We start from the raw sequence: 23,355 nt of genomic DNA on the forward strand, positions 1-23,355 counted from the left end.
AGAGATAGACAGATTCTTTAGATTGAATTATATAAATGTGGACATAAAATCCCTAAAGCAAAACTTCAGTGGCTTTTGCCACAGGTTGAATATCTTGGTTTTGTGTTGTCAGAGGGTTCCAGAAGTATCACTAAGAAAAGAATAGCTGATATCCAGAAACTGAGAGCACCTAAGACCAAGAAGCAACTCAGAGCTGTTCTTGAGTTTTTGTAGACAATGGATACCTGCATATAGTGAAATTACTAAATGTTTAACAGATCTAACCAGGAATATAGAACCAGAACCTCTGAAACTCAAACCTGAACATCCGCAAGCCTTAAGGAAGCTTAAGGAAGGGATTTTACTTGCATCAACTCTTGGAATCCCAGACTATACTAAACCTTTTCAATTATTTGTGCATGAGACCAAAGGTATTGCATCTGGTGTACTGACATAGACTTTAGGACAAAGTTATCATCCAATTGGATACTATAGTTGTCAGCTAGATCCTATTGCTGCAGGTACAGTTCCTTGTTTAAGGGGTGTAGCTGCTGCAGCTGTGTTAGTTCAAAAGTCATCAGAATTAGTTTTGGAATGTCCATTGACGGTATTCTGTTCACATCAAATAGAAGTGCTAATGAGGAAATTTTGTGCTCAAGCATATTCAGACCAATGAATATCTAAGTATGAAATTATACTTCTAGGTAGTGAAAACATCATGTTGAAAAGGTGTAGTGTATGAAGCCCAGCTACACTTCTTCCTAATTTGCCAAAGAACAGTGAACCATTACATGAATGCTTAGAAGTAGTAAATCTAGTGGATATGCCAAGGATGGATTTAAAAGACATTCTGATTGAAAATCCAGATTTGGTTTTATTTACAGATGGATCTTCATATTTGTGAAATGGAATGAGATGTACAAGTTCTGCAATTGTCACAGAATTTGAGACGTTGTGGTATGGATCATTACCTAGTAACTTTAGTGGTCAAACCGCAGAGTTAATTGCTTTAAAGCAAGCATTTCTTCTGGCAGCTGGTAAAAGTGAAAACATTTACATAGACTCTCATGCTTTCTCTGTGTGTCATGCGACAGGAAAGATCTGGAAACAATGAGGTTTTATTACTGCATTGGGAAAACCAATTGCTCATGCAGAAATAATAACTGAGTTGTTGGATGCTATCCAGAAGCCTAAACAGCTAGCGGTAATCCATTGTAGAAGTTGTACTAATAGAAGAGATTCTGTTGCTAAAGGAAATCATAGAGCTGACATAATGGCAAAATTTGCAGCCAGAAATGCTCCAGTGTATATTATAAACTTATCAACTAAAAAATCTGATGATCTAGACAAAGCTTATGTAGACTCAGAAATACAAAAATGGAAAGAGAAGTTTGGAGCTAGAAAAGAACATGATATATGGTTAACAGATACAGGAAAGCCACTGTTACCAAAAGACCTGTATAGCTATTTGTGTCAAGCCATTAACACAAAAGGTCATTTTGGTAGTCAAACTGTAATTGACACCGTAAAGAGGCAATGGGTTGCTCCTGGAATAAGTACTGTAGCAAATAAGATCTGCTCAAGCTGTTCTGTTTGCCAAAAATTCAATCAAGGAGCATTCAGACAGAAAGGTTTAGGTGGTAGACCTTTAGCATATTGTCCATTTGAGAGTCTGCAGATTGATTACATTAGCATGCCAAAAGCTGGAAGATATAAGTTTTGCTTGGTAATTGTTGATAGATTAACTAAATGGCCTGAAACTTTTCCATCAAATACAAATACAGCTAGCTTTGTGGTGAAAGTGTTGATTAAGGATATTATACCTAGATTTGGAGTACCATTAACAATAGACTCCGATAAAGGATCCCATTTCACTCAAGACATCCTGAAAAGAGTCTATGAAAATCTAGGAATAGCACCAAAATATCATGTGCCGTATCATCCTCAAAGTTCAGGTCAAGTTGAACGCATGAAAAAGGAAATAAAGACTATAGTGGGGAAGCTCTGTGCTGAAACTCATCTCAAATGGCCAGAGATTCTTCCCATAGCTTTGTTTTACTTACATATGAGGCCAAGAGCAGATTTGCATATATCATCCTATGAAATGCTCTTTGGACATGCTCCACCACAAGCAAAAACTTGTAAGACAGCCTGTACATCTCTCTTAGGAGGAGATTGTGAACTTGCTTCTTACTTAAGTGCTTTACAACAAAGACTAAAAGAATTCCATGAAATGGGAGTATTAATTCAAACTGGTCCTTTGGATTATTCTCTTCATAATTATGAACCAGGAGATATGGTATATGTAAAAAAATTTGCTAAAACATCAGCAACACAGGAAAGTTGGTTAGATCCTTTCACTATTGTGTTAGTTTCTCCATCTTCAGTAAAAGTTTTGGGTAGAGATTCTTAGTATCATTGTTCACATATAAAATTAGCACATGGTATAAATAATGAAAATGTAAAAATCATTGAAGAAGAAGGAAATTAAGAGACTGCAGAAATATAGAATCATCAGTCACACTGAGGCTGCAGTCAAAAAGATCAGTAAGGAGAGGACCATTCCTGTGGAAGAGGATAGAAGAGGACAATGCAGATGAAGAGGAGAATTCAGGAATTAATGATCATTGATGAAAGACAGAACTTAAAAATTTAAAAGACTGTGAAATTTGCAATGAAGAAGATTACAGGATAAATGGACTAATGATTTTATCCTTTGGATAATGTATTATAGTATATAATAACATAACATTTATTCACATACAAACACAAATATATTTCCTACTATGGAATGGCAGAAGGACATTCAAGAGGAAGTAGGGGTAAGTATGTTGCATACAACAGTAACATTACTCATATATATATATATATATATATAAAACAGTAACACTGACATTTAAATAGCAAAACAACCTGACATAGAAAAAGTAACAACATAATAAAACATAAACATGGTTAGGTTACATTGAATCACTACTTAAATGAGTGAAACAATGTATAGTTAGGGTACTAACAGTTATTTACTAACAAAATGTAGTTACATACTTGGATTTAGTTTAGATGTAGAAATTTAGTTAGGAGGAGTAGTTTGAAGTTAGGGACAATTAAGTAAGATTAGGTAAGAAAATCAGGTACTGACTTGCACTGCATCATACATTACACAACACAAACAACATATGACATCACATATCAAACCAAATTGTAAGTAAATATGTAAATATATGTAAATTGGGTACATAATGAGATTGTAAATTAATTGATTTATAGTGTATGTAGATATGCCAACTGTGTAAGTATGAAGTGTATACGTGCATATGTATAGCATACATGTATGTATTGTATGTATGTACTATATATGTATATATGTAAATTATGTACGTAGCTCACTGTTACATTACATGTATTTGCATAAGTGAGTTTATTGTTTGGTTTAATTTTCAGTGTAAAACTTACGCAATGTTGTCTTTATTGTGATTTACAAGATTTTTCCTCTACGTTTGATGTTAATGTACTGCAATACTAGTACATTGTTCTGTTTTAGCTGACAAGAGCATTTGAAGTTTGATAACTGGTTTTGGGCCCCTGCTGTGATATTTGGGTATTTTGTTAAGTTCTTTTGGTTTAGTAACCTAGCTAGCATAATTAGTTAGTTTTGGAATAAGAATAAGCACAAGTGAATCCCTAAGCCCCTATTCCTTTCCCTTCCAAAACAATAAAGTAGATTTTTATATGTTTCTTCCTCTTGTGTTTCCCTTACCCACAATCCTATCCTAACAGTAGTCTGGTTCCTACTTATATTTCAAAGGTTCATTATTTTATACTTCTTTCTCTTCTCTTCCACTCCAGGCTGCACTCCTGACTCTCTCTCCCATGTAAGCCACAGAAACCTCTTCTACCTGAAGTTTACACTAACTCTGAGCTCATTACACTGGAAGTACCCTCTGTTTCTCCAGCCTCTTCCTCAGACTGGCTGCTTCCTCCCAGAACCTCCATTTTAAGAAGGACACTCAGTATGTCATGCTTCTTCAGGTTATAGTCTCTCTGTCTCCCATCCCCAGCCCACCCCCACCCCCCATCACCCCTCTTTTTAGCTCCTTTCCCTCACTAGAATGGAAGCTCCTTGAGGGCAAGGGCTACCTCTCTGTTTACTTTTGTGTTAGTGCTTGGCGCAGTGCCTGACACACAGTAAGGGCTAGTAAAGGGCTTGTTGATTTGACTTTGCTGGCTCACTGTCATGGAGTAAGAGGAAGTGAGAGTGAACTGTCATCTTCAAGCGAGTCTGGAAAGCTAATCTGAGAGAACTGAGCTTAACATCTATCTTGCGGAGACTTCTGAAGAAAATGCTTTAATGGGCATCCTGAGGAAAAGGGATTGTGACTGGACCGAGGTTCTTGGGTCTACAGAGGTGTGGGAAGAGCAGTTGTAGTCATTGATTAGAGGTGGATTTTGTGGCCTTCCTGATAGCCCATACATTCTTGGAACACCCACCCACCCACCGTCTATTCAAAAGTAATATAGCCAGCAATATTGCTGTTTGTCTAAATGGGCTTGAGTCTAAGGAAAGAAAGAGCTCATGGGGAAAGAATTTTCATAAACCGGAGTGGGAACTTGGAGCTCACTAATTACTGAGAGAATTTCTGAGAGAAACTATGAGGTAGTAACGGAACATACCCTTCGATTGCCTTTGAACCCACCCTCTGAGAACTAACGAGTAAGAAACAAGCCACTAAGCACACTGAGGCATGGCTGGTTGGTGCGCTTGTCCCTGAGACCTGTACCTCACATCTGCACAAGCATGCTCCAGATGACCTCCATACAAGAAGCCTAGCAACATCCCTGTCCCTTGGATCTAAGCCAAACAAATGTCTGTTGAATCAAAGTGAGAAATAAATCGCTTTCTCTCTTCCCATCAGAAAATGGATTTCCAAATGCTCAACTGATCTTAGAGTGGGCACCCACTGAATGATTAAAAAATACCGTCTACCATGAGGAAAAGAACTGCCTGGAGCCAGAGCCACCCCAGGAAATGATAGCATCAACAAAGTCTGAACCCAGTTTTCTTTGGGTTTTCCTAGACCTCTGGAGACCTGGTAGAACCAGGCAGTAGGAAAGGATGAGAGGCATAGACAACGGACTTCACACAAACACGATTTCCCTGAGAGAAGGAGGGTTCTGAGTCGAGTGTTGAACTATGGGTAGGATTTGGACCTGTAGAGAAGAAGACACAAAGCATTTCATGCAAGTGACATGGCTGAGCACCAGTGGAGCAGTGGGAAAGGGCAGGGTCTGGAAATGGGTGTGGGTGGACCTGTGTGAACAGAACAGAGGGCTTCCTTTTAGGAAGCATCAACAAGAAAGCAAGTGAGCATGGTGGGTTAGGACTTTGGACAGAGAGGATGGTATTAGAGTTGGAAGAAGTCATCTGATAGATGGTATCAAATATATGGTCCAGAGGTTGTGTGTGGCCTGCATCTCTACCAGACATAACTGGAAACAGATGAAAAGGTAGCTGGGAAATATTTTTAAATGAACAAAAATATAATAAAGCAGAGACAATATTACATTGTAATACTTTAACTATCTTGCATTTTATTAAGTATATTTATTACTTCTATTAACTTGCATGATTTATTTACCAATTATATTATAATATAAAATATTACATTTAAACACTTTTTAACTAAGTTAATATATAGCTCACAGGGGTCCTTACTTAGAGATTAGCAGCCACTGTTTCCATTTGAGTTTGACACCACTGATCTAGACACTAATTGCCCAGAGAGCAATTTGGACAGAGTGATTTGCCCACAGCAATGTCTATAGTTCTTATCCGAGATCCTGTCCACCATTACCAACTGCCTATTGGACATTTTGAATTTGATGTTCAATAAGTATTTCAAATTCAACAAATACAAATGAGAGCTCATTTGATCAAGGGCACCACCATCTTTGTTGCCCAACCTCAAAGTCATCCTCAAGTCTTTGATATCCCTCATGCCCTATATCTAGGCTCCTTTCTAGAACATCATCCATATTCCATCCATGGAATCCATCCAGTTATGGATGTCCTTCATGGATCTGTTCTGGGCCCTCTTCTTTTCTCTCTTTCTAAACTTACCAACCTCTAAGGATTCAATTATCATCTCTATTCAGATGCCTCCCAGATCTACATACCCAGTTCTACTCTCCTTTACTCTTCCATACCCACTTTGTTGTGAAATCTTGTTGATTCTGTCTCCAAAATATCTCACACCAATGTCCTCTCTACTTACATGGCATCACCTTGGTACAGGCCCCATCACCTCTTGCTTGAACTCTTTCAATGGCCTCCTAATTGGTTTCCCTGCATTTATTCTCTCCCCTCTAATCCAGACTTTCTATTATTACCAAAATATCACTCGTAAAAGCATGCATATGCTAATGCTTACTCAACTTTGCTTTAGTGGCTTCCTAATACCTCTAGGATCAAATGCAAACTCCTCTGTTGGACTTGAAAGTCCTTCGGAACACTGGCCTCACTTTACCTTTCTAGCCTCATTACTCATTGCTCCCCTCCATGCAGTCTAAACCAATCTTGCCTCCCCTCCCCTCCCTCACATGAGATTTTCCATCTTCTTTCCCATGAAAAAGTCATCTAACTGCCAGGTCTAGAATGCCTTCCCTTCTCATTTCTACCTCTTAGAATCCCAAGTCCCTTTTAATTTTCAGCTTGAGGACTTCCTCCTACATGAGGCCCTTCCTGATCCCCATCTAATTGCCAGTGCCTCCTTTAACCCCCCAAACCAAACCAAACCAAACCAAACCTTGGATTTGCTTTGTTTTAGGTGTGCTTATGTGGGTACATGTTGAGGCAGCTAGGAGGCATGGCAGAAGAGAGTGTTGTACTTGGAGTCAGAAAGAATTAAGTTCAAATTCTGCCTCAGACACTAGCTTTGTGACCATGGGTAAGTCACTTCACCACTAAGCCTCAGTTTCTTCATCTGTAAATAAAGATAATAATAGCACCAACCTCACAGGGGTGTTGTGAGAAGCAAATGAGGTGTAAAGCACTTGGTAAAGCTTAAATCTCTCTCTAAATGCTAAGTTATGTTGTTGTGGTTTCCCTCAATAGAATGTAAACTCTTTGGAGGCAGGCGTTGCTTTGGCTTTCTTTCTGTCTTCCCAGGACCCTGCATGGTGGGAAGACTAGGTAGGTGTTTAATTAAGCTTGTTGACTGACTGATCAACATATTGGAAACTGAGACATAGAGACCCCCAAACCAATAGTTAGTTTATTCTCTTCTTTCATAGGTAAGAAAACTTGGGGCCCAAAGACATCACGTGACCTATCAAAGGCCAGAGGAAAGAGCCCTGGCCTTGAAGACAGGTACGTGGGCTTGTGTCACAGCTCTGCTACTTGGGTGATGCTGTCCCCTCCCCTCCATGGGCCTCTGGTCCTCTGATATGGTGGCCACATCAGAAGGAGAAGCCATATTTCAGGGGTCTAATTCTCGCCAGAATATTTCTTTGGTTTTGTGGCTTGTGGAGAAAACGAACAGAATCCAGGCCACTTGTGACTTGAAGTGATTGGTTTTTAAAGGAAGCAGGTCCTTCCTCCAAATGGATGCCGAGCTAATTCCCATAACAAAGAATGGTCCTTAGAGACACAGTGGGGACCTTACAGTCCTGTATATAACCAGGAGCCCATTTGGCAGCTGCTCCAGGAATGTGGAAGGCGAAGCGGAGTCCATAATGATTTTGGACAGGCGAAAAGCACGGAGTCAAATCAGACTCGAGGGATTTGACTTTAAAGACAATTTTATATGTGTCGATTCTCATTTTACTGGGTTTTTTAATGGGGAAATGCTGAGGTTTGGGCCTATTTTTAAACATTTTGAACTTACAGAATTCAAACAGAATAAAAGTGAAATTCTACATTTGGGTTAGGAAAAAAACCTTTTATAAATCCCTGAGGAGGGAGTCATAACTAGATAGCATTTTGTCTGAAAAAGATCCGGGGGTTTTAGTGAACCACAGGCTTACTACATCAACAGTGTTATATGGTAGCCAAAAAGGCTAGTGTGATTTCTGGTTCCTTTGGAGAGTAGTAGTTCCTGTGTACTCTGTGCTGTTTAGACATGATCTAGAACAGAGGTGTCACACTTGCAGCGGCAAAACTCCCAAGGGTTCTGAAGCAGATTAAAATGTTTTGAGAAATCATTAAAAAATACATAAAAATGCCATAGCACGTGATAATGGGAATTTGTGGTTTTCTAAGGCCATATGCTGTCCTCAAAGTTTCATTTCTAGTGGAGTTTGTGTTTGGTTTCCACTGCTGTTAATTTCTTTCTCAGATTTCCCCCTGGCTTCCCCTTGTAGCTGTCAGGATTGTTCTTCATGTGCTAGTTTTTTTAACCCCTTACCTTCTGTCTTAGAATCAATACTGTGTATCGGTTCTAAGGCAGAAGAGTGGTAAGGTCTAGGCGATGGGAGTTAAATGACTTGCCCAGGGTCACACAGCAAGGAAGTATCTGAGGTCAGATTTGAACTCAGAACCTCTCATTTCCAGCCTGGCTCTCAACCTACTGAGCCACCCAGCTGCTCCCCTCCCCACACCCGTGCTATTAAAAAAAATAGAAATCTTACTTACGTGGTAAAAGCAGAGTTGACTTTGGCCCCCAGGTAGTAGGAATACAGTATGAACATCCCAATCATAAATGCCAGGAACACCATAATGAAGAGGACCATGAACTTGAAGATGTCCTTCACAGTCCTCCCAAGAGAAATCTGCAAGGGGCCGAAGCTCTCATTGGCTGGCAGGATGTAGGCGATCCGGGAGAAGCTGAGCACAACCGCTATTGCATAGAGGCCTTCCGAGATGATCTGAGGATCAGAGGGGAGCCATTTATCTCTAGCTGGAGAGAGGGAAAAGGGCAAAAAAGAGGTTTCCATTTATCATCGTGTATGCCAAAGAAACCTTGCCAGCAGCATCGCCATGGCAGGCAGTATTTATCTCTGGAGGCACCACGCTGTTGCTGGCCCAATCGCAGCCTGTTAGCATCCTTCCTTTCCACTCAGGGTTGAATGAAATGTTCTTTTCAATAGGGGGTAGAACAATCCCAGAGGCACGTGCTGTCTTTTCCTACTGGGAGAAGCCAAAACAAGCCTCTTAAGGGGAAGAGAAAGAGGATAAATCCCTCTGCTCTAGGCGGGGATAACATGATGTCAGGCATCACTGAAATGGACCCAGTTTTTCCAACTTATTGGGTAAATCAGATTAGCTGACATTTCTGTATCACACTGAGCTTTGCAAAGTGTTTTCACATTTAGGCTGCTTGAGCCTAGGGTGACCTGCTCTCTCCTTTTGGATTTAGGTACTGGTTTAGGAGACATGGTGGAAACAGCCTTAAGCCCAGAGTCAGGAAGACCTGAGTTCAAATCTGGCCTCACACTTACTAGCTACATGATCCTGGTCAAGTTACTTGATCCTATTTGCCTCAGTTTCCTCAACCATAAAACGAGCTAGAGAAGGAAATGGCCAAGCACTCTTTACCAAGTCTTTACCAAGAAAACCCCAAATGAAGTCACATAGAGACCGACATGACTGAAGCATCACCACTGACTCATGTGAGTGTGTATGTGTGGTCTCCCAGGGAGGGCAGCAAGTTTTTGCTTTTGTATTTGTGTCCCCAGTACTTAGAACAGTAACTGGCCCATAGAGCGTGCTCACAGAATGATTATGGATTTGAGTCTCACAACAATCCCAGTGAAGCCACCACTATCATTTTCTCTTGTTTACAAGCAAAGAAACTGCAGTGGCTGAATTTGAACACAGAACTTCATGACTGTTTTGCCATCATGGAGCCCCAGCTGTTATGAAACTTCTGTATAATAGTGTTTGGGGAATCGTGTTCTCTGAGCACAGTCATTATAGGAAAATGTCTTGTTCTGTCCACCCGGGATAGCTGCTGGTAGCTAAAACAAAGGAAGTGCAGGGGGGTTTAGGTTTGCCCCACGTAACACGTCTCAGGGCTTTTCATTTATAGCTTTCCCCAAGAGACGGAGTCCCAGGCTCTTTTTGTAAGGCAAACATAAACATTAGCCAACTCTGTAGGAGGATAATAATGGCTTACATTGATACAGCAATTTAATTCATTCATAAGACCCTTTTCATCCATTATCTCATTTGATCCTCAAAATCATTCTACTCTCACCAGAGCAAAGGATAGAAAGCCAGACCTGGAGATCTGGTCCTGGGTTCAAATCTGACCTCTGTTACTTCCTAACTGTGTGATCCTGGGCAAGTCACTTGATCCTAAATGCTTCCAAGAGCCCTTATTGCTCTTCTACCTTGGAACTGACAGTATCAATTCTAAGACAGAAAGTAAGATTTTAAAAAAATCACTCTCAGGGAGATATAATTATTATCCTAATTTTACAAATTAGAAACTGAGGCTCAAAGAGATTAAATGCTTTGCCCATTGATGGCATCTGAAGCAGGATTTGAACTGCCTTTCTGACTCCAAGTCCAATGAACTAGCCACCATGCTGTACCATGCTGCCTCTAAAGACAAACCCCCTAGATTGATATGCATATACCTCAGCCACCTCTGCCTCCACTCCTGGAAACCTCCATTTTCCTCCCTTCCTTTCTATCTTTTTTCCATTTACATTTCTAAAAGGGATGGCCGCTCCATCCCCACCTCAACAAAATTCCAATCAGGGCACAAACTCAGCCTTAAATCATTTTCCTAAAATCCCTTCATAAGGTAAAAACAAGTCCTGGAACAATTTGAGAGGATTACAGGCCTGTAGGCATTGTATAAAGGCTGATTAGTCATAAAGAACACATCTTAAGATGGACTGAGAAGCTCAAGTTCTACCCCTTGGGCTATACAAAAAGGCCAGCAAGCCAAACCCCAAATCTAACAGTCAGGAAGAGAACCAGTCCAGTGTGGGAAGACTCCAAGTTTAGGGGTTGAGGATTCCAGTTCCAGAGTTGGAACCAAATCCCTGGGAGGTGGCAGTGGCTGGGAATTGGGTGAGTTGGGGCGGGGGGTGGGATTTCTCTCTTGTTCTTCTACCCCACCCCCCTCACATCTGACCATGTCATTAGAGAACTTGGACCAGTAGCAGAGAAGATAATCTTGGATTAGACAAAGTAAACCAATAGGAAGCCCTATATTCAGCCAGAAGAATGGAGAAATTGATGGGAAAATGCAGTCACTGGAGAAGGGAGGCCACATCAAGGAGCAAGAACTTTTGTACCAAAAAAGAATGTCAGTGTGTGCCTCAATATCATCGTTCTCCAAGTTTAAGTCTGCTCTTCCCATGGACCCAAGGTGTATTGGGCAGGGAGTGTGTCCCATAGTTGGGGGGCATAAAGGAATGTTTCATTCTCACTATACCACTTTAGTGGATGTTTTTGCTAAGTTTTTATTAAATCTACTGACTGATTGTTAATGGGGAAGACACCAGTTGGGGCTTGTGAATAACAATATTAGAAATCTTTATCTTAGAGCACTGAGTAATAATAGTCCCCGTCTTCTGGGAACCCCAACCAAGCTGAGGGAGAAGGCCTAGCAAGAGTGCTATGTTTCTATAGTACTTTAGTAATCTGCTTTTAGAATGGGGATCCTTAACACTGTTTTATCTTTCTCATCCAAATGTTGAGATGAATTCAGGCCATACTGTGAAACCAACCATTGACAAGGAGTCAAGCTAACAAAAATATAAGACCAAGATCCATTCTCCATTGGAGAATGGCTGAAGAGAGATAAACTAAGAGAAATGGAACTGGAAACAGCTCTAAGGCTTCTTCTTGCAACCAGCAAAATGGCAAAGCTGACAAAAGATGGGCATAGCTGCTGTTGGAGGAGCTGTGGAGAGAGCCCAGAAGGCACTGTGGGAGGAACCATTCTGGACATCCAGATCCAAAGAAAGGAATACTTCCAAAATCTCATAAAGAACAAAAAAAGCAACTAGGAGGGAGAGGAGGAGAGCAGATTTTTCAAAGTCAGGTCGAGATTTTTTTAAATTGCCAACCAAAGGGCAACAAAAAGCTTCTGAATTCTCCTGGCTATATTAGGAGGGATCATAGAGCAGCTGGAATAAGCACGAGAGGAGAGCTCGGTGGAATGCAAGCTGAATTAGCTGATAAACATATATGGTTTCAAAACTGACTGAGCCTAGTCATATTTTTCTGACACTGCAGCAGAGAGCAGGCAGGTGATGGATGGTCTGTCCTCAGGGGCCTGCCTGGCTTAGCCAAGCTCAGAAAAACTCATCTCCCAGAATTGCAAAATCTCAGTGTTGGCAGGGACCTCCGAAGTCAGTCAGTTCTACACATACCTGAAGACCAAGAACGTCTACTACTACGCATACAACGTGTGGTCACCCAGCCTTTTGGGGGGGATCCCCTCCTGTGTGGGAGAACATGGCGGCACATTCCACTCCTGGACAGCTGACTTTAAAAGAATAGGGAAACTTATGATAAGAATAACTGGCATTTATATAGCACTCAAAGTTTTGCAAAGTACTTTTTAGATTTTATCTCACGATAATCCTGAGAGATAGGTTATTATTATCCCTATTTTACAGATGAGGAAACTGAGACAGGCAGCGATTAAGTGATTTGCCCATGCTTACAGAGCTATTAAGTGGCTGAGGCAGGATTTGAATTCTGCTCTAACTCATCCCAGGTTCAGCCCTCTATCCACTACACCACCCGACAGCAATTCATCTGCTCAAAAAACCAAGAAGTTAAGTGACATGCCCATAATTACACAGCTAAGGCAATAGCTGTACTTCAGCCACCCCAATTTCTCTGTTATCTCCCCAACAGAAATCTGGAACAAAATTCATAGGAAGTTGGCTTTCTCTTCCTTCCTTCCTTCCTTCCTTCCTTCCTTCCTTCCTTCCTTCCTTCCTTCCTTCCTTCCTTCCTTCCTTCCTTCCTTTCCTTTCCTTCCTTCCTTCCTTCCTTCCTTCCTTCCTTCCTTCCTTCCTTCCTTCCTTCCTTCCTTCCTTCCTTCCTTCCTTCCTTCCTTCCTTCCTTCCTTCCTTCTTCCTTCCTCTCTCTCTTTCTCACCTTCCTTTTTCTTTCCTCCTTCCCTCTCCTCCATCCTTCCTCTCTGTCTTTCTCCTTCTCTCCTTCCTTCCTTTCTTCCCTCCCCCTCTTCCTTCCATCCTTTCTTTCTCTCTTGCATACTCTCCTTCCTTCCTTTCCTCTTTTTTCTTTCCTTTCCTTTCTCTTAACGGTCCCTCTATTTTTGTATTTAATTTCTTCCAGTTTCATGTAAAAATGATTGGGAAGAGTCATTTTTCAATTCTTCAAGATCCAGATGCTCTCCCTCTGCTCCCGGCCTCCTCTCTGAGAAGACAAGCAATCAGACACAGATTAGACCTGTGCAGTCACGCAAAACACATTTCCCATATTAACCATGTTGTGAAAGAAAACACAGACCAAAGACAGGAGGCTTTTCCTAACAGCAAACGGGTTTCCAGGAACTTTCATCTTTTCCTTCTAAGGCTGCCCTCAGAGGTCAAGCAAGATGATAACTAATAACAAAATAGCAAATGCTTCCAGAGCCTGCTTTAAGGTTCCCAAAGCACTTTCCATACGGAACCTTGACTGGTCATCACAACCACCTTTGGAGGGAAGTACAATGAATGAGTCAGTACAACTACATATTTATATGTAATTACATTACGCCCATTTTACAGATGAGAAAACTGAGTCTGACCGAGATGAAGGGACTTGGCCAGCGATTTACAGCCAGTTAAGTGTCTGAGATGCAACTCACAGCCTCCTGAGTCCAGGTCCAGAGCTGGAGCCTCTGCGCCTTCTCGAAACCTGCCCCTCCTCACTCTATCTCCCCCATCAATTTTCCTCTAGTGGAAGCACAACATGACCAACAGGGACGTGTGCTATATGACCATGGAGAGAAATATATACAGCCTGAATCACATTACCTGCCCTCTTGGGGAGGGGAGGAGAAGCGAGAGAACGATCTGGGGACAGCTAATGTGAAAGCGTTTCTGTTGGATTAGCATATTTATTAAAAGGTATCATGAATTTGTAACAAATCAGGTATTATATTATTAGCTTACATATTATGCTTTTTATATATGTGTAAATATATAAAACAAAAATAAAAATAAATGGTAACTTAAAAAAAAAGAAAAAGTCTTGGGGCAGTGAGGTGAAACAGTGGATAAAGCACCAGCTCTGGAATTGGGAGGTCCTGGGTTCATATTTGACTTCAGACACTTCCTTGTTGTGTGACCCTGGACAAGTCACTTAACCCAGACTGACTCTCTTCTGCCTTAGAATGACTAAATAGAATACTAAAACAGAAGGTAAGTGCTTTTTTAAAAGAACGTTTTATCCCTCTTTCACATTTTAAAGACCTTCGGGTACTCAAAGATGGTGATTGTGGGCCCCCTTCCCCCACATGCATGCACATATGTCCTCTAAACCTCCCCAGCTACTAGACTGCCCACTAAGTGATGATTTACTAACTGTGTGGCCCTGGGCAAGTCACTTAACCCTGTTAGCCTCGGTTTCCTTATCTGTAGAATAAGTTGGAGAAAGAAATGGCAAGCTACTTCAGTATCTTGGCCAAGAAAACCCCCAAAGGGGTCAGTCACACCACAAAGAGCTGTACATGACTGCAAAATGACTCAACAACCAAACAACAAAGGAGCCTTCTAGCTTGAAAGCTTGGCGGGGAGGAGAGTCCCATCACTGAATATGAAATGAATGAACCAAAGCAGGAGAGCTAAGAGACATCCTGGGCAGAGGGAAGAGAAGGTTGAGCCCAAGAGGCCCTCAGGAGCAGATGTGGTGGGAGTGGGTGGGTGGGCGAGGATGCAGGGCTGGCTCCATGTGGTAGGGGAAGGGGCAGAGGCCAAGGATGGCTGGGAAGATGGTCGGCAGTGAGAGGATTCAACAATAAGCATGAGGGGAGTCTGCCTTTTAGAGGGGAGCCAAGCAGCATTTTGAACAGAGTTAAGCCAAGTTGGTCCTTCAGAATGGCACGGCTCTCTGTGTGCTCCCAGAGTCTGTGACGGGTGGCAGCACCTAATTCATTAATTCGCTGCGACACGTTTTTGGTTTACTTTCTTGACTGCCTGCCCCGACAAAGGTGGGAAGTAGAGAAGCCAAGTGTTCCAGAAGGAAGTCGTCTCATTCAGGAGACATTGGCCAGGGGGCAAATCTACCTCTGATCTGATCATTGCCTGGCTAACCCTAGACAAGTCACTTAACCTCCTCGGGCCAGTGTTTCCCCATCGGTAAAGTAAGGACGGTGGAACAAGATGGCCCCTCGAGATGAAATGGAAGGTGTCTCTTACAGTCCGAGAGCTGTGATGCTGGGCATTTCTTGACGCTTTCTTGAAGTTTTGTTTCTTTGTGGGTGATGGTCTGGATCTGAGATTGGATTACTTTAGAGAACTAACTCCCCTCATGGGCAAGTCCCTCCCTCATTCAGACCAGCGACTCGGCTGTCACTTACGGCCTTCACGTTACCCAGGAGCAATGAAAGACTAACCAATTTCCCTTTGGCCAAAGAGCCCTGCAGGACATGCCAGAGGCAGGAGGTAGGCAGGTCCTCCTGACTTCAAGGAAGTCTGTGTCCATGCGCCTTCCTCTACTGGACAACTTCTCTTCCGGAAAGGTGAGAGATTCTTTGGGGAACTTACCGTAAGTGAAATACTGGATCTCTGGAGGAAGAGTGACTTCGCTGAGGTCACTTTCTTCGATATTTCTGTCCACATACTGCTGTGCCTTGGTGGCCTGAAGAAAGGCTAGAAACCGGGCGGTGAATGCTGCGATGAAGATGGAAAGCATTCCAAAGTCCAGTACATTCCACAGCTGTAAAATGTACTCCCTCGGCCCTTCAAGCCACAGCTCCTTACATTCCGACCACATCATCCCTGTTGCGTGGACCAGAGCAGAGAGACACAATCAGCTTCTCATCAAGCCATCTTTTGTTCCTGTTGCTAGAACCCATCCCTATGCACGTGAAGCCCACCTTTGAAGGGCATTTTGCCCAGCTCCGCCTTATCTTCAAGGAGTCAACATCCAAATAGCTAGCCATGTTAAAACACCAGGGAAAGATCGACGGAAGAAAGTAATTCACCACTCTGAAAGGGAGCACTGGGAACATCCCAACACTACCTTCTCAAGTCACCCCAGAAATGGGGGTGCCATCATACTACAGGGGTGCAGGGGCAATGTGGGATAGAGCAGGCATTAGATGCAGGAAGGAATGGGTTCAAGTCCTGACATTAACTGTGGAACCTGGAGCAAATCATCTAACCCCTCAATGTTCTCAGATGACCGAGACTGTAAATTTCTGTTCTTCACCTATGGAGGGGGTTTGTGTCAAGGAAGCTCATCCCCCCCCCCCTTCCTGAATAACTTTACCTGTCTATCACACATTCCTGACATACCACAGTTGTGATAGGGTTCCATCGGTGTAAGTTCTGGTGTACATTCTGTTCCTCAATAAAAATTAAGGTTTGGGGCAGGATCGGGGGAGACCGATGAGAAGGCCAAGGGAAAACCACAAGGAGAAGAGAGGGCAGGCAGGTGAGGTGGAATGAGGAAGGGACTCGCAGGCTAGGCACCACGCGGTCAGGTTACTTAGGAATGATTGTCTACCCTTCCTAATAAACTTTATAAAAATAAAAAATATATATCTGGGGAGAAATATTATTATTTTTAATTATTACAAGTTTCCACATCCAGAGTTCCCAATACCCAGGAAGTCAGAGGTCTGGACCCAACCCAAGCTCTAATATTGTCTCTATTTTACAGCTCAGAAAATTGTGAGACTCAGAGAGCTGAGGTTCATGGACTTGTACTGAACATATAGCTGCTAGATGTGGGAGGCAGCACTGGAATCTTTTCCTCCCTCCCTCTTCCTCCGTTCCTTCACTCTTTCGTTCGTTCGTTCGTTCGTTTGTTCGTTTGTTCGTTCGTTCGTTCGTTCGTTCCTTCCTTCCTTCCTTCCTTCCTTCGAATCAGTACTGTGTATTGGTTCTAGGCAATAGGGGTTAAGTGACTTGCCCAGGGTCATATAGCCAGGAAGTGTCTGAGGCCAGATATGAACCCAGGTCCTCCCAACTCTGGGCCTGGCTCTCCATCCCCTAAATCACCCACCTGCCCCCTCACTTCCTTTCTTAAACAGGATTTGAATTCAAATCTGTCTATTGTTCTATTCACTATGCCCGACTACCTCAAAAAAATGTCTAAGCATGTAGAGCCAATTGGGTCAATCAATTCAATTACCCTGCCCCACTTACCAGACCAAGAATTTCTACTACAACACAGGCAATGTGCAGTCACCCCAAATTTTGGGGGAGGAACCCCTCCTGTGTGTGGGAATATGGAACCCAATTCCACTCTTAGATAGTTGCTTTTAAAGACTTCTGGGTAACTCCCAGCAGGAAACTGATGATAAAGATAACTAGTATTTATATAGTACTTGAAGGCTGGTAAAGAACTTTCCAAATATTATCTCATTTTATCTCACAATAACCCTGAGAGATGGGTTATTATCATCTCCATTTTACAGCTGAGGAAACCGAAGGGGGCAGAGATTAAATGATTTGCCCATGTTTATATAGCCAGTAAGTGGTTGAGGCAGGATTTGAATTCTGCTCTTCCTGACCCTCCTCCACAACACCCCCTGACAGTGACTCAACTCTGAATATTCTTCCATAGCTGCTCTATTCTGATAACACATGAATGACAGTGGGTAAGAACTATTCACTGTGTTCTCCCCATTGACGATGATTCAAGCATCCAGCTGTTTATCGGTGGGAAGGAAAGACTTGGGGGATGGAGCTTCAGCTTTGGCCTTGGCCTCAGTCTCCTCCCCTCAGCCTTGCACAGAGGAGGCCCTGGTGAATACTGGAAACCCAGAGGACTGGGGCGCCTCGTTGGTGTCATGGAAGCCCCGGATCACAGTCAACTGGGAGGCGAGGACAGAAAAGGGTCGAAGAGGGCAGGCAGATTCAAGACTACGAGGAATTTAACCAAGACGTCTCACTCTACCCAAGAGGAGCAAAATGAGGCCGGGAGGCCTGGCTGCCAGGAGCGGGGAGTTACCCCTTCCACATGGGCTCCACACTCTTTCTGTAGAAGTGAGAGAACACATCAGCCTTTGGGAAGACACTCTGTAGGCAATGACCTAGTTCTAAGAGCTAATTAACTTAGTCTCGTTCATATGGACCAAGAAGCCCAGGTAGAAGCCTGTCTGCGGGGGCCTCAGAAACGTATCCCCCCACCCTCTGGGCAACAATGCCAGCCTGCCCTGGGGAGCTGGGATGGGGAGGGCAGCCCCAGAACAAGAGCTACCAGTGTATCCCAAGAGTGAGGCCAGCTGGGAAACAATCTCCGGTCAGTAGATCTGCCGCGGTAGAGAAGGGATGGACCTCAGCTACCCCTCACGCATAGGGTGCATCACCAAGACGTCTCACTCTACCCAAGAGGAGCAAAATGAGGCCGGGAGGCCTGGCTGCCAGGAGCGGGGAGTTACCCCTTCCACATGGGCTCCACACTCTTCTGTAGAAGTGAGAGAACACATCAGCCTTTGGGAAGACACTCTGTAGGCAATGACCTAGTTCTAAGAGCTAATTAACTTAGTCTCCTTCATATGGACCAAGAAGCCCAGGTAGAAGCCTGTCTGCGGGGGCCTCAGAAACGTATCCCCCCACCCTCTGGGCAACAATGCCAGCCTGCCCTGGGGAGCTGGGATGGGGAGGGCAGCCCCAGAACAAGAGCTACCAGTGTATCCCAAGAGTGAGGCCAGCTGGGAAACAATCTCCGGTCAGTAGATCTGCCGCGGTAGAGAAGGGATGGACATCAGCTACCCCTCACGTATAGGGTGCATCACCAAGACGACACACTTGCCAATACGCTCTAGTAGGGAATCTCCCGTGAAGATCGCCATGGGAATCTTAGTAGCATTTTAACATTTACAAAACATGGAGAAATGGGTGGTACGATTCGGATGACAAGCCTCATGTTACAGATAGGGAAACTGAGGTCAGAGTGACTTTAGATCACATTGCCACACAGTGGCTAAGCATCTTTAGCAAGATTTGAACTCAGGTCTCCCAAGCACAAGTCTAGCAGGATTCATTCACGTGGGTTCCCTGGAGCTGAGCAGAGAGAATACAGGCTGGAGGGCCGGCTAAAGAGGCCTCTGGAAGTTAATCACAGATTCTTGCCCTTGAAGATCATTTTAGGTTAGAGGGATGTGGTTATGTATCACGCCACACCAGAGGATGATGGGAGGAATTAGCTTGGGTTGGTCAGGTTATCTGACTTCTGACATCATATTCCATTGGAGCCATTCTCTCCACAGAACCTTCATAACCCCCACCTCCCGCCTCTCCAGTCTTCTTGCACCTTACCCCTCTACATGTACTTTTGGACCCAGCCACACAGGAGCCAGTCCATCTCTCCCCTCCGGGCATTTGCTCTGGCTGTGCCCCCTTCCTGACATGCTCTCCCTTCTCATCGCTGCCTCCTGGATTCTCTGGCTTCCTTTGAAGTCCTAACAACAATCTCATCTTCTTTCAGAAGCCTTTCCCAACGCCTCAATTCTAGTGCCCTCCCTCTATGGACTATTTCCTATTTATCTCTAGACAGCTTGTTTCTACTTATGTGTTGGCTTACTGGCTTCCCCATTAGACTGACAAGTCCTTGAGGGCAGGATCTATTTTTGGTCTCTTTTTTCAATTTTTAGGACTTAGCACAGTGCCTGGTACATAATAAATGTTTGTTTTTTAAATTTTTATTAAACCCTTACCTTCTGTCTTGGAGTCAATACTGTGTATTGGTTCCAAGGCAGAAGAGTGGTAAGGGCTGGGCAATGGGGGTCAAGTGACTTGCCCAGGGTCACACAGCTGGGAAGTGTCTGAGGTCAGATTGGAACCCAGGACCTCCTATCTCTAGTCCTGACTCTCAATTCACTGAGCCACCCAGCAGCCCCCATAATAAATGTTTGTTGAGGGGGCAGCTGGGTGGCTCAGTGGACTGAGAGCCAGGCCTAGAGATAGGAGGTTCTGAGTTCCAATCTGGCCTCAGGCATGACCTTGGCTAAGTCACTAACCCCCTTTGCCTAGCCCTTATCCCTTTTCTGTCTTGGAACCAATACTCGGTACTGGTTCTAAGGCAAGGGTTAAAAAAAAAAGTTTGTTGACTGACTGCTGACTGACTATGATGACAATGTATTGACTTTTAAAAATACTTGACTCCCAATCCTGGCTCTCCTAATTTCAGCTTTAGTTGCAAGGTGGAGGGTGGAGGGAGGAGAGCTAGCTGGTCTCCCCTGCTCTCAGCTTTTCTTAGTGTTTTAAGATTTACCTAGCAGTTCCCCACACCCCTGTAACAAACTGAGTGCAATATCCCCATTTTATAGAGGAGTAAACTGAGACTTGGGGAAGTGATGTGTATTTCCTAGGGTCACTGAGCTGACTCAAAGACCAGCCCTGTTTCCATCGGTTTATACTGCTTCAATATATTCCCCTCGATTTCTGAAGATGGCATGTGCTGGCTCTCCTTATCTCCGCAAACTGGCTAACAGACTAATGAATCACAGCAGACGCGGGTATAGGCTGGGGGTGGGGTTGCTATTTTCAGGCCTGTGGCACCGTCAAATAAAGCCCTCTCATTCTTCATGATTAGAAGCTCGGTAGGGCTGTCAACACGTTTACAGTGCTCCATTCCTCATTTGTTCCCCTCTCCGAGGGAGGGTCGGGTGGCTTTTCTCCTTGCCAGGTCAAGCTCTGACCTCCTTGCCAGTGGCATGGGCCCCTCTCATTCCTTCCTGGAGCTGGCCCTTCCTTTGGATCATTTCCTCCCCTTCTCTCATTTTCAGTCTCTGCCACCGAGCCCCTTCCCGGCTGCCTACAAGCATCCTTGGCTTTCCCCAGTCCTAAACAAACTAAGAAACCCTTCCTCAGGTCCAAGAGTCCAAGTTTTGGATCAATGACTACAGGAAACCACTAAGAAGACAAATGCCAACTGAAACAACAAGGGGGTCTGCCCCCCCCCAAATGGGCCAAGATGATAAAGGATCATGTAGGAGGCTTCAGAATGATTTTGCTATTGTAGCCTATGTGGTTGCCAGCTGCATTCACTTGCCCACAACCACACCAAATCCCCACACCCGTACCTTCGACTTGATTCTACCATAGTTCATTCCTCTCACTAATTAATGACTTAGCTCTGAGCTCCCTCCTTCACCTCCAGCTTAAAAATATCACGTTAAATAAACTTTTTTTTAAAAAAATATTTTTCCATCAGCAGGGTAGCTTTTTGGGATACCCTGTATGTACATAATCCCCTAATCTTTTAGATTTAAATAAACACCAGATTTATTAACAACGTAACAGAAAATGAAGCAAAGATATACGTAGTTATTTATATTGTATCCTCTCGGAGAAGGATCACAGCCAAAGTTGCTGATCTCTCCATTTCTAGGAAACCCAATCCCACAGTTTAGCTCTCTCAAGACATCAACCAAATCTCTCAGGAATACTCTTTTTTTAAACCCTTATCTTCGTTTAGTGTCAATTCTAAGACAGAAGAGAGGCAAGGACTAGGCAACTGGGGTATAGTGACTTGCCCAGGGTCACACAGCTAGGAAAAGGAATACTCTTCATATTTTCCCCCAAAAGAGTTAAATCTAGTCTCCCAGGAAAGTTCTTATAGTTTGTTCTCTCTGTACCTCACATAGTATCTCTCTAGTCATCATAAGGAACTCTCCTGAATAAAAATTAAACTCGGTCTTCTCACAGAGTCTTCAAATAGAGCAATTAATTTGAAACTTTCTGAGATTCTATTGTTGCTTAAAGGCACAATTAAACAGTATGTACTTTGAGGGACAAGCTATCAAAGCTCATGTATTAAATCTATTATTGCCTTTTATTTCAAGTTGGTTGTAGGAGCAGCTAGGTGACACAGTGGATAGAGAGCCAGGAGATGGGAGGACCTGGATTCAAATCTGACCTCTGACACATTTCCTAGCTGTGTGATCCTGGGCAAGATATTTAACTCCCATTTGCCCAGCCTTTGACATTCTGTCATAGGGTTGCTAATTAAGACAGAAAGGAGGAGTTTTATGGAGGGGCTCTGGGAAGACAGGCACCCTAATAACACTGTTGCTGTATTGTGAATTGATGCAAAACAACTAGAGAGACATCAGTAAACTGTTAATAAACTTTGACTTTTGTTAAGACAGCAAAGACAACTTAAAAAAACAGTAAGAAAACCTCTGGAGGCAGCTAGATGGCTCAGTGGATTGAGAGCCAGGCCCAGAGATAGGAGGTCCTGGGTTCCAATCTGCTCTCAGACACTTCCTACCTGGATGACCTTGAGCGAGTCACTTAATCCCAATTGTCTGGCCCTTCCTGATCTTCTGCATTAGAATTAATACACAGTATTGATTCTAAGATGGAAGGTGATGTTTGTTCTGTGAAAGTGCCCCCATAACTCCCAGATCTCTTCCCAATATCTAGCCTACCCATGCATTCATGGATCTGTCTGCTTCTAACTTCTTACAGTCGGGTGAGCCTAGAAATAAATAACTATCTGAGCTAACCAATAGGCAAACTGGCCCTTCTTTGCATATTTGCCATTAGGACCTCTTGCCACTTAAGATAATGAAGAATTTCCATCCATCAGATAAAGTATTCCATGGGGAATAGCAACAAGGTCAAGATTGGTGAATTCATTGACAATGGGAACTCCCCTAATGATGAAACCCCCTCTACCATTCCAGGGAAGTACTTTATTGTCCACCTGGAGCCTTGGAAGGCTGCCTAAGGCACTGAGAGTTTACACAATTTGCCCAAGGTCAACCAGTATAAGCTAGAAGGAGACTTGAACGCGGGTTGTCCTGGCTCTGAGATCAGCTCTCTATGCATTAGAGCACATTGCCTTTAACAACTATGGTCTAGTTTCCCAGAGTGTACACCAAGGCACCATGAGATATTTAAATTCCTGACCTAACTACTTGATAAGCAGAACTATTAGGTATTTCTTTTGGCCTAATGGTTTTATGAAAAAATTACTGAGAAAGTTTGGGAATCTCTATACCAGTGATGGCATACCTTTTAGAGACTGAGTGCCAAAGCTGCAACCTTCATGTCGCATATGAGCACCCCCCCAACTCCTGCCCCTGCCTTACCCTGACAAGGGAAGGAGGAAATGCTCCCATTGGGCTATTGGGCAGAGGGGTCGGGGATGAGAGAAATGTCCTCAGGCAAGTGAGGAGAGGGGGAGGGGGAGCTGCCCCCTCTGGAACATGTGTTATAGGTTCACCAAACACAGCTCTAAACTATGGCTTTATGCTAAAATATTTTCAGATGTAG

At 43.5% G+C, this 23,355-nt stretch overlaps 1 protein-coding gene across 3 annotated transcripts in view; it reads right to left on the minus strand.

Moving 5' to 3' along the window:
* TRPC3 (transient receptor potential cation channel subfamily C member 3) overlaps window positions 1-23,355 on the minus strand; it is a 102,546-nt gene that overhangs the window by 24,625 nt on the left and 54,566 nt on the right. For all 3 annotated transcript variants that reach the window (XM_007495531.3, XM_001370640.5, XM_056803502.1), the window contains exons 6-7: window positions 15,664-15,897; window positions 8,609-8,873 (exon numbers count right to left, since the gene is read on the minus strand). In XM_007495531.3, coding sequence (XP_007495593.1) covers window positions 8,609-8,873; window positions 15,664-15,897 — 499 coding nt within the window. The remainder of the gene's footprint in view (window positions 1-8,608; window positions 8,874-15,663; window positions 15,898-23,355) is intronic.

Source organism: Monodelphis domestica, chromosome 6, assembly GCF_027887165.1.
Source record: "Monodelphis domestica isolate mMonDom1 chromosome 6, mMonDom1.pri, whole genome shotgun sequence".
Taxonomy (NCBI): Eukaryota; Metazoa; Chordata; class Mammalia; order Didelphimorphia; family Didelphidae; genus Monodelphis; species Monodelphis domestica.